This window comes from Barbus barbus, assembly GCF_936440315.1.
Source record: "Barbus barbus genome assembly, chromosome: 6".
NCBI classification, from domain to species: domain Eukaryota; kingdom Metazoa; phylum Chordata; class Actinopteri; order Cypriniformes; family Cyprinidae; genus Barbus; species Barbus barbus.
In genome coordinates, this window is record NC_136734.1 from 28333898 (window position 1) to 28345997 (window position 12100).

Below are 12100 nucleotides of genomic sequence, written 5' to 3' on the forward strand. Positions count from 1 at the left end.
ACAGCGAGATACAGTGTCACACACATGATTAGCGCACTCTAGCGCCCCCTACCGGCGCGACTGTACGGTAATCTAACCTGTATGTGCGCAGTCTCATTCTACAGCGAGATACAGAGTCACACACATGATTAGCGCACTCCAGCGCCCCCTACCGGCGCGACTGTACGGTAATCTAACCTGTATGTGCGCAGTCTCATTCTACAGCGAGATACAGTGTCACACACATGATTAGCGCACTCCAGCGCCCCGTACCGGCGCGACTGTACGGTAATCTAAGTAACCTGTATGTGCGGCTAATGGCTACAGTAAACACAGTCTCTGATGCTGCAATACGTTTTTAAAATGAACAGTCCTTGAATCCAAATGAACAATTAATTGCCATTTTTCCCCCTCTGAATGGGCTAAAGCTAAAGTGAGCTAAAAAGCGGGAATAGTTTAAATGAGTCTTGAATTAGCATTCAAGAATCAGCTTGTCTGATGCTGGTTTAGCTAACAGAACATGTAACTTACCTGTTATACATTATATTTTTCGCACTTTTGTGCTTTTTGATATTGAAATGGCTGAAACGGAGAAGGTATTGCATGGATGTGAAGAGGTTAGATGGAAAAACGGTTGTTATAACTGGTAAGTGAGTGCTTTTGGCTTAATTTCTCCAAGAGTAGCATCTCTTTAGAGCTACATGATTGACAGCTGCTGATTTGAATGCTACTACAGGTCTTACAAATAATTCAGATTGATTGTATGTGTTTTCATTTGTATTATTACATATTTCCTTGTTTATTAAAAGCCAAACCATCATCTAGTGAAATCCCATTACTTGAATGATGAGAATCATGTCTGTGTTGTTCTGGAGTAACCTTTTATACACTATATTGCCAAAAGTATTGGGTCACCCCCTTCTAATGAACATGTTTGACTACTTTAGTAATTTCTATGAGTACAAAGCTTAATGTTTAAGCATATAATGATATTCTACGGAATTGTGTGCTTCTAATTTTATAGCAACAGTTTGGACAGGACCCTTTTCTATTCTAACATTGACTGGTCTGCAGAAAGCCAAGTCCTGATCCCAGCTGAACACCTCTGGTGTGACTTTATATGCAGACCTTGAGCCAAAAACTCATCACCAAACACCAATGACTTGTACATAAGGGTACTGTCATTTTAGACACATCCAAAAGTGTTTCAACAGAGATGGAAATACAATTTTTAAATACATGAATTGTTTCCATCTTTGCCACAGTTTTGTTAGTGCCTTTTTCTGTTCTAAAGAAGGGGGTGTCCCAACACTTTTGTCCTTATAGTGTCTATACAAGTCATTGGTGTTTGGTGATGAGTTTTTGGCTCAAGGTCTGTAAGATTTGTACTCATAGAAATTACTAAAGTAGTCAAACACGTTCATTAGAAGGGGGTGACCCAATACTTTTGGCAATATAGTGTAGGAAGGTCATTGCTATTGTGAATGAGATGTTTGAGAAGTGTATCTCCTCTGTTTTTAAGACCCTCTTTTATTCTTGTGCATGTCATGTGGCATGGCAACTTGTATGTTTCAGGTGGGAATGCTGGGATTGGGAAGGAGACGGCTGTGTTGCTGGCTTTGCGAGGAGCTCGTGTGATCATCGCCTGCAGGGATGAGGAGAAAGCCAGGAAAGCCGTTCGAGAGATCAAAGCCAGGAGCCACAATATGAATGTGCTGTGTATGGAGGTCGACCTGGCCAACATGAAGTCTATACGAGAGTTCAGCAAAACCTTCTTACAAAAGGAGAAGCGGTTGGATATTCTGATCAATAACGCGGGTGAGGATTGATATCTGGGTGGCAATTGGTGGTCTAAACCAGGGGTTTTCAAACTGGGGTCCAGGGAACCTCAAGGCAGTGTTGGGGTTAAGTTACTCTGGTAACACTTTACTTAAAGCCTTTATAAATAATGCATGATAAAAGTAGTTTTAATGCATGAATTATGATCTGTAACCAGTTATAATACATTATTACACTTTTCTTCACCTTTAGAAAGTATAATGCATTAAAACACATGACAAGCACACTTTCAAATATTATAATGCATTTTAACTTTGGTTATAAATATTTATGAAAAGATATAATGCATTACACATTATGAATACCTTTATAATGCATTATACGTAAAGGCTTTAAGTAAAGTGTTACCGCTACTTTTAAAAGTAATGCATTACAATATTCTCTTACTCCGTAAAAAAGTAACTAATTGCGTTGTTACTTTTTATCTAAAGTAATGCATTATGTTACTTTTGTGTCACTATTTGTTACCTGGGCTGGGATGTCAGTGAATAAATGGGGGGAAAAAGTATTTGAAAAAGTAACTCCGATATTTCATTGTAAATTTAAAGTAATGTTTTACTTAACTAGTTACTTGAAAAAAGTAATCTGATTACGTAAACTTGTTACTTGTAATGCCTTACCCCCAACACTGCCTCTAGAGACTATTAGGGGGTCCTTGAAATTTTAGAGAAAAATTGTGTAAAAAATAAATAAATAAAAATAAGATTGCGTAAAATAAATAAGTGATTAAAATAAATAAATTAAAAATGGGATATAATTAAAATAAATACAACTAACAGTACAACACTAGCAAGTAAAAAAAACCTGATACAGAGTATATTATAAGATACTGCAATATTGTAAATGTCTTTGCTATAATACAAAGTGCCTTGTTGAAATTAATTTTTTTTTTTTCTAAATCTTATCCCAACTTTTTGAATGCTGGTGTCATGATTTCTGCAAAAATGCAAAAGCAATGTTTCTTACATTCACAAACCTCTTAAATTATAATATTTCACAATATTGTTGATTTACTGTATTTATCAAATATGTTTTTTCCCCCCCTCAGGCATGCCCAGCGTCCTCGACTGGACAGATGATGATTTCTCCATGTGCTTTGGCGTCAATCACCTTGGCCACTTCTTACTGACCAACCTTCTTCTCCCGCGGCTGAAAGAGAGTTCACCGAGCAGAGTGATCAATCTCACCTGCTCCAGCTACAAGTACCAGAAGCTGGACTTCCAAGATCTCAACTACAACCTGTTTCCGTTCTTCACCTACTGCCGCAGCAAGCTGGCCAACATTTACTTCACAGAGGAGCTCGCTCGCATGCTGGAGGGGAAAGGAGTGACCGCGTATGCCGTTCACCCTGGTGAGATAAAAAAATATATAGGCTGACTTTCTCATTTTTACAGTGGAAGAGTGGAAATGATTGCTCTGCGGTTGCTTAAGTATGAGCAGTAATAATAGTGATCTCTACCTTAGCAAGAACCTGTAATTGTCTGAACTGATTATTGTGAAGTTCATCTTGTATCTTTTGTCTCATTCAGGTTATGTTCAGAGTAACTGGACCTGTCATTATTCGGTTTTGTTCCGGATCCTGGTGCAGGTGGTGATGTTCATGTTTTTTGTTTCGTGTGAGGCTGGGGCACAGACGGTGGTCTACTGCGCCGTATCAGACGAGGTGCTCGAGCACAACGGAGGATATTTCACTAACTGTCAGCCGGCTCACCTTAGAGCCTTCGCTAGAGATTCTGGAGTTGCAAAAAAACTTTGGGAGGCCAGCGAGAGACTAGTTAAACTGGCCTGATAACAGTATACGGTGCTTTTTGTTTGCATGTTTGATAAGCAGACTTATTCTTATGTTATTTATAGAAAGCCATGTTAGTTTTTGGTTTGTAAGAATGTGATTTTTATGTGCTGTTTTTTAAAGTGTAATTTATTTCATGATGATTGATGTGGTTTTTGACATGCAGTATTTAAATGCCCGTTTTCATTAAAACACTTTAATTAGTGAAGAATGTAAATAGGTCACCACAAATTCCATTTAAGATGGAGAGTGGCTAGTTATAAATGCAAATTAATCAAAGCCTTAAAGTGCACAAATCTAGCAGAATTACAAAGGTTTCATTAATGCATTTGGCATATGCTTTTATTCAAAGCAATTTACATTTACTTTTCTCACTCCATGTCAAAGGTGAAATTTTTCACAAAAATAAAGAGGAAAAACAGTTCATTTTCACTCAAGGTAGAATTTTTCGTTAAAATGCATTTTAAATGCTAATGAAAAATAAAGATATAAAGTGATTAAGAAAGCAATTCCCATTTGCATTACAGTTCACTGTTAGTAGTGTACAAACCTCTCCTCCAAAACCCTCAATGGATAAACTTATACCAACATACTCGGTGACATGTTGACTTTTACTTGAACACAACACAAAAGATCAAATTCTATGATTTGACCTATTTCCATAACTTCTACAGGCCTGCTTTTAAAACTGACAGTTTTGACCCTCCAGTCAGGTTAAGGAAGTAAAAATCCCATTCATTTTCTCTTAAGGGGAATTGATTGTTAATGTTAAAATAGACCTACTGTGAGCTATGAGGTTGTTGACTGATGGTATATAGCCATCAGCCTGCATTATTTGAATACATTTTTAAATCCTTGTAATTCCCAACTCTTTAGCAATAGAAAAATGAACGAGAAAAAAAATCCAAGGCCGCTTAAAAAAAAAAAAAAACACTTTAAAAATATATCGCTTGTCAATTTTGAATGCACATGCACACAATTCTTCAGTATTTAAATCATCTCATTTATTTATATCTTTTAAACACATTTGCTTAAGTCAGGGAATACACAGAGCATGTTTGAGAACAGAGCAATAACAAGAGTAAGAATCATCAGAAATCAAAGAGAATATCATCTTATACAGAAAAACAAAACTAACAGAGGGCTACTGTGAGAAAACTCAACTTCAGAGAAACTATCTGGTACTGTTTCCAATCAGAGAAATGATATGACGAGTGAAACGGAAACAGTCCTGTGCTAAAAGATGGACGGTGCTGTCGGTGCAGGTAGAAATACTCTGGATCTACTGAGCTGTAATTGTTAAGTTAAAAGTTCGATAGAAGTCAGAAACCATCCACGGTTTTATTGGCCATTCAGGTTTGTTGAATATCCGCAAAGCACAAACAGCAGAACTATGTTACTGTTGATACAAATTTAGCTAAAAATGATTTTGAAAAACCCATGCATATTTAGCTAATATTGCAAGTGCTTCTCTGAAGTCAAGCAGTCTCATACTAATGAGTAATCTTATAGTCGTTAATATAAATATCAGTCACCCTGCATTGACAACAATGAGCTTAATACAAAAGCATGCCGTAGAAATATCACCATTTCCATAATCTTAATATCATCGACATTTCGTAGCTATAGTCTGTCATTTACACTGCCATTGTCAGCATCATTTTGGGACAAAAATATTATAATTAATATATATATATATATATATATATATATATATGTGCACTTAACAAAGCTGGTAAAACAGATAAGAGAAAGGTTTAGGTAAACCAGCATTCAATAGAAAATATGAAATCAAAAAGATAAATAACACCAAACCTAGTGTTCAAGTGACTGTCATGCAAAGAAATTCCAGCTGAAATGCAAGTAAACTGCAGTTTCAATACTGTGTGTCCTGTATTAATAGTGATGTGCACTTTCACTCGTTAACATGTTTATTTTCGTTTCTAAACACACAGAGAACAGTACACTTTTTACATGCTGTTTAGTTTTTTGTGATTTTGTCTTTTTTTATTATTAGGGAGCGGACAGGCGTGGAACTCTGATGACTCATATAAACACAGGTGAAGTTTTGAATGAGATAAAGCATCCAAGAATGAGACGCAACTGTAACAGAAGCAGAACACCGGAGAACAAACACACAAACACGTGCCTCACGGGGTCGCTTTGTTTGAGAGAAATACTTTGATTGGATTTTAAAAGATTGACTCTTTTTTTATCTGTATAAGAGGCGCTTCGGACGATTTCTTTCAAATAATAACAAAAGATCAGTAGTCATAATCGATATGACGCAGCTCAAAGCTAGTGTTCAAACATCAAAGTGTGCAACGCACACCAACTTAAGAAGCATGTAATATAATCAAATAAATAAATACAACCTGAGGACACAATTAATATATAAAGTCAATAAAACAAGTCACATGACCGGGTGATGATGTCACACTGACACGTCAGTTCACCACAATTACCAACCCTTCAAAAGCAGACTGAAACCATCATAAAGTTGCACCAGGTGTGACGTATACTTCATAAACTACAGCTCACCATCTTCTGAAATATAAAACTATTGCTGCCGATTTTAAACCTCTTCATTCTTCGAAGGTTTTCACACACCTTGCATTAGTCCCTCTAAAGGGTAAACACACTTTAAAAAGGATCCAGGGTAACACACTTTTCACTCTCCTTAAAAGTCTCACACACAGATGACAAACAAAATATATATATATAATCTCTCAAAAATAGAATGAGTAATAGTGACGAGTCATTACAATATGTTGTGAAAATACAGGAGCAAAAAAAAACGCAAGGAGCAAAATTTTAACCGAAATCTCCATTTTTAAATGAGTTTTCCAAGTTCCTCCAATCAGCTTCTCTTTAGTGGACTCCAATGATTTTAAACCTCCACTATGACTAGCGTAGAGATACAATAGTTGTTTTTTTCGAACTCCTCTAATGTCATTGGATGTCCACATCTTTACATAATCTGAGAAAACTCATGAATGAGGAGGCCATCTGGTACGCCTACTGTATGTTCAGCTGCGGTATGGCTTTTAGTTTGATTCAGTCAGTAGAACTGAATGGGCGCTTTCCTAACACCGCTGGCTCAGCTGAAGTAGTAACGGGGGGGAAAAAAAAAATCCACAAAAGCGCAACACTATTATCTAATATTTGTGACACTAATAGTGCCACAGGTTACATATAAAGCACGATTGTGGCTTTCCAGAACAAGGAGTTGTTCATCCAATGCAAAGTTCGCCAGCTGAATTATTCTAAATCTGCACTAATGATGCGAGAAATAACGATTAAAGCTGGAAGACCCCGAACATCACGTCGGTCTTGATCAGGCTCTGGTAGAATCTGCCCCAAAACAGTCACACATACCAACATATGTCCACTAACGTTTAAACACATGGACAGATGCATCGGTTGGACGTGAATCACATTGAGAAGCCTGTACATAAATGGCAGCCATCATTTCTCCATATCACCCAGGCCACTTTGGATATACAGAAAAATGTCATGCTCTCCAAAAATGTTCGGAAAAGAAAAGGCATAAATTAAAAATCATTGGCATCCAGAACGTGAATTGTGTAAGTGACACGTACAATTGCCTTTGTATTTAATACTAATAACAACAGTAAGAACGATATTAATCATAATAATAATAATAATAATAACAACAACATTGAAAATCTACACACTGTAAGTGAGGACGGCGAATCAGTGTTACATTATTCACACTGGGAAGGTGCGACGGAAAGCATGGCATTTCACAGACAACTCGCTGAGGCCTTATTATCCGTACTAATCAAAGACTGCCCAACCTCACACAGCACATGTGCACAACAAAGGGAGTCTCTGCACGGGTGTAAAGATACAGGGATGGTGTCTGGGAGGGAGGGAGGGAGGAAGGGAGGGGGTAAAGTTGAAGGTAAGACGAAAGACGATGCACAAAAGTGATTGGCAGGTGAGGTGATTGACAGGCGAGGGTGCCGGGCCCAGTGTGGGAGGGTCAGGCACTGTAGACTCAGCCACCCATCACTGGGCTCGCTTTCCATCCTCCCTCTTCTCCAACTTCTCCCCTCCCTCACTCTCTCTCTTACACTCTCCATTTCTGGCTGGGCACTCTTGTTAGATGTGGCTACAATGAGCTCAACCTGAGGAAAGAAAAGATTGTTAGCTGTGTGTCGTCACTTTGTACAACAACAATGTCATTTGTTCAAGAATGTGCAATGAGCAGACCAAGGCTTTTCAATTACAAAGAAATACTGAATTAAATGGAAAATTTTGAAGTAGAAAGCCATACTCTAACAATCTGTTTTATTTAAAACTTCAAAAAGTCTGTTTATAGTGTAATTGTTACAAGGGCTAAAAGACCAATTATATCTGGTGAATTATATCTTCCAAACTAAAAAGCTGATATCATGTTTCAAGACAACTATGTAATGAAGATTACGTTTTTTATTTAAGTCCAAGTTTGAGGCAAGCTGTCACATGTCCTTCAAAATTCTTCACTTTTTGTTTGCAAATTTAACACATTTTTATAACTCATTATAAATTTACTTTTAAAGTAAACATGACTAAATATAAAAAGATATGTGACCCTGGGCCACAAGGGTACATTTTTTTAGATTTATACATAATCTGAAAGCTGAATACACAGGCTTTTTTTTTTTTTTTTTTTTTTTTTAGGATAGGACAATATTTGCCTCAGATACAACTATTTGAAAATCTGCAATCTGAGGGTGCCCAAAAATCTAAATATTGAGAAAATCGCCTTTAAAGTTGTCCAAATGAAGTTCTTAGCAATGCATATTACTAATAAAAAAAATAGGTCTTGATATATTTACGGTAGGAAATTTACAAAATATCTTCATGGAACATGATCTTTACTAAAAATCCTAATGATTTTTGGCATAAAAGAAACATGGATAATTTTGACCCATGCAATGTATTGTTGGCTATTGCTACAAATATACCCCAGCGACTTCAGACTGGTTTTGTGGTCCAGGGTCACATATGATGGATAGCATTTCATATTTAAAAAAAATCAGTGTTAAAAACCAGGGCCTGTATTTATCAAGCCTATAAGAATTACTCTCAAGAACACTGCTAAGAACGGACTTAAGTGGAAAATAAATTCTTGGCTCAAAGCTGCACTTAAAAGTTAGTTATCAATCATCTCAGTCGTAATATAAGCGAAATGTAGGACTAAATCTTAATTGTCAGTCTTAGAGATGATTCACGTCACTTTGCTGTGCCACAAACGGGATTTTGGATGACGACATCCGCATGGACCAATCACTGAATAGATTTCCTTAATTAGGAATACTCAGATAAATTCACATTGAATGCTTAAATTCCTAATAGGAGTTTACATTCAACATGCTGATGTCTTTGACGACAGCGAGACGATTATTATTATTATTATCCGTCAAAAATAGACTAGGTGTCTGATACAGCGAGGAGAGCCGCTCCAGAAACTTGCCACAACGCGACTGATCAGCTCCAGTGGCCGTGGAGCTGTAATGCGCCGCAGACGCGTGCAGTGTAAATAAGGGGTAAGAGATTTATTCATCATATAGTGTAGATCGCATAATACTCGCGCTAGACTGAAGTCAGTTATGATGCTCTTTGGTAATGTACAGTTCTTTGCTCGTTTTGAATAACTGAGGAAATGGAACCGTTTGATTGAGTGCTCGTTGCCAAACATTTCAAGAAGATTCTTCCTCTCCTGAATGATTTGCGCACGTCTCTGTCTCCTCAGCGCCATCACAAGCCCCTACTGGCAACTCCTAACCACTTGAGAGACCTCTCCAGCTGTCTTAAATAACTGGGAGATTAAGAGTGATTCTTAGCTTTAAGAAATTTGATAACTTGCTTTTATACTTAAGTTTGAAAGGAGGAGTAAATGTCATGAATTCTCAGCACTTAAGACTAAAATGGCACTTTGAGAAGCTTGATAAATATGGGCTCAGATCTACAGACACAGAAAATGGCTTCAATAAATGAACCTGCTCTAAAAAGCGAGACAACTAGCCCCAGTCTTTCTATATACACTACTATTCAAAAGCTTGGAACGGCTTGATCAAAACTTGATCAAAAATACAGTAAAAACAGTAATACTGTGAAATAATATTACAATTTTAAATAGCTGTTTTCTATTTTAATTTTTTATGTAGTAACTTATTCTAATGATGGAAAAGCCAAATTACTCCAGTCTTGAGTGTCACATGATCCTTCAGAAATCATTCTAATATGCTAATTTGGTGTTTAAGGAACAATTATTATTAATTACAAAAGAAAAACAAAAACAGCTGCTTAATATTTTTGTGAAAACCGTGGTACACTTTGTTCAGGATTCTTAGATGAATTTCATTAAGTTCAAAAGAACATCTGATCGCAAACTTTGAAAATTTGGTTAAGACACAAGGAGCATTTGCTAAGACTCTAGCATTAAATAACATTATATCCGTCTTTACGATGATGTACCTTCACTGTAGAGGGGCGGCTGGAGCTCCCGAACAGTGGAAATGGACATTCTGCCATTTGGAGTCCCGACGATGCCACACCCTCGTCTCTTCCGATTGGCTGCTGCGCGGCCGGTCCTGCCCATCCACATATTGCGTGAGGCGGATGTAGGCGATGCAGGCTGCCTCCTCTCCAATCAGGTGCACATGAGGGTTGAGGATGGTGGTGTGGATGGGCTTACTGTTCTTAGACAGCACTATGACAGAGGGAGAAATGGCCACACTTTAATAAACAGATGTCATGACCGACAGGATAGATGTGAAGAGTAATCCAACACAATTTACAGTTCTCAAAGTAAAATCTGTGGAAGTCCATCCCCTCCACCAGGTTTCCCAAGGCCTCAGGTTCAAAGCAGGTGAGTCCAGGGTCGCAGATTTTACTGGAAAGAATTAAAGCCATTGTTTCAGTGCCATCTCGTTTAATGTCAACTGTGGGCAAATAAAGTTAAAAATACACAAGTGACTTACGCATAGGCTTCAAAGTCGCCATTGTTGATGGCCTCAATAAGCTGCTCAGTGATTTTGATGATCTCCTGTTTGCGTGCTGTAGAAAGAGGAAGTCAAGTGTTAACAGGAGCCAATTTGTCTTGTACTAGGTATGGGCAGGAGGAGCATTATGGGTAAGCAAAGTCATCTCCTTTAAAACACCGCAAAACATATTCCACAGGTTCACTCTATTTTATTCAGCAGACTCATTTCTAATGTGTTAAACGAGACAGAAAAAAAAGGTTGTCTGAACATCCACCCGAACAGATTTCAGCCACCTACTCTATCACCCATGCTCTCACACACAGCATTTCCGTTCCAACTCTGTTAGTCACAGGACTCAAATACCACAGCTCAAATAACTGAAGGTTAAATGACAACTCGATCTCTACACAGGCAACACAATGCAATAATTCACTGTAAAACCGGGAGGTCCAATCACAAATGGTTTGTTTAGATTATTTAAATATGTAATTATTATGTTGGATTTACATATTTTACATTTTTAAGAAGAAAACCGAATTGGCTGCTGAAAATTCAGCTTTGCCAATGCAGGAAAAATTACTTTTACTATTTTAAAATATATCAAATTAGAATTTTTTTTTTTTTAGATATAATCATTTTTCACAATATTACTGTATTGTATTATTGATCTAATAATTGCAGCTTTGAAAACTAGGGGTGGGCGATATGACCAAAATCACTATACGAGTAATTTTATTTCACGGTAACGATATGTATCACAATATAGTTATTTTTGTTTTAAATAAGGTCTTTATGATTTCAACATTTTTGATACCATAGAAATTTCATAATTCTTGTCATCAGTGTCAATATCACAAAAAACGAATACTAGCCCAAAAATAAATAAGTAATAATAATAATAATAAAAATCAAGCTTACTATAGACAAGTAAACAGTCAGCAATTAAATAAGAATAATTACAAGCAATAGGACAAAAAACAAAACTACAGTAGAATAAATACATAAGAAATGCTACATACATGGTATAAAGTAATCAAATGTATAAAACACTGCATGTTGCTAAATTAAATATATATTTCTTCTTATTAAAGTTACAAAAGTGATTTAGTCAAGAGCAGTGAGAGATTTTCTCTCTTTTGTTGTTTGATTAATATGAATGACAGACAGCAGGAATATTAGACTGCTGTCACTTTAAGAGCAGCCTGGATCCAATACACTGTTGCACAGGTGATTTATTTCAGTTGTGTGCTTTGACTTAAAACTTAAATTACTATGGATGTGGATTAATGAGTCCTCTTTCGCTGCTGATTGCATTTCAATGGCTTAAAATCACTTGTTTTTAACCCGCAATGCTTAAAACGTGTGTTCGTGACCACGTAATTGAGACAATAGTCCGAAATCTCTACCGGTTGACTAAATTCTACCACTTAAAATTCTACCACTTAATCGTGTCTAACGGTATATCACCCATCCCTATTGGAAGCCATTAGAGATG

The 12100-nt window shown here is 36.9% G+C and overlaps 2 protein-coding genes across 8 annotated transcripts in view; one reads left to right on the top strand and one right to left on the bottom strand.

Moving 5' to 3' along the window:
• Positions 1-195: 195 nt before the first annotated feature.
• Positions 196-4521, top strand: LOC306870610 (retinol dehydrogenase 11-like). The gene is made up of 4 exons (XM_079417987.1): positions 196-625; positions 1555-1797; positions 2867-3169; positions 3348-4521. Exons 1-4 carry the CDS (start codon positions 583-585, stop codon positions 3605-3607), a joined length of 849 nt encoding a protein of 282 aa, XP_079274113.1. The 5' UTR covers positions 196-582; the 3' UTR covers positions 3608-4521.
• A 1101-nt stretch (positions 4522-5622) lies between these two features.
• The window catches only part of LOC306870608 (calcium/calmodulin-dependent protein kinase type II subunit gamma-like), a 77378-nt gene continuing 70900 nt past the window's right edge, over positions 5623-12100 (bottom strand). For all 7 annotated transcript variants that reach the window (XR_013784282.1, XM_079417985.1, XM_079417984.1 and 4 more), the window contains 4 exons: positions 10603-10678; positions 10420-10514; positions 10097-10331; positions 5623-7761 (listed from right to left, as the gene is read on the bottom strand). Coding sequence is in view for 6 of the 7 variants with exons in the window: in XM_079417985.1 (XP_079274111.1) it covers positions 10099-10331; positions 10420-10514; positions 10603-10678 (404 nt within the window). In the remaining variant the exon portion in view is untranslated. The remainder of the gene's footprint in view (positions 7762-10096; positions 10332-10419; positions 10515-10602; positions 10679-12100) is intronic.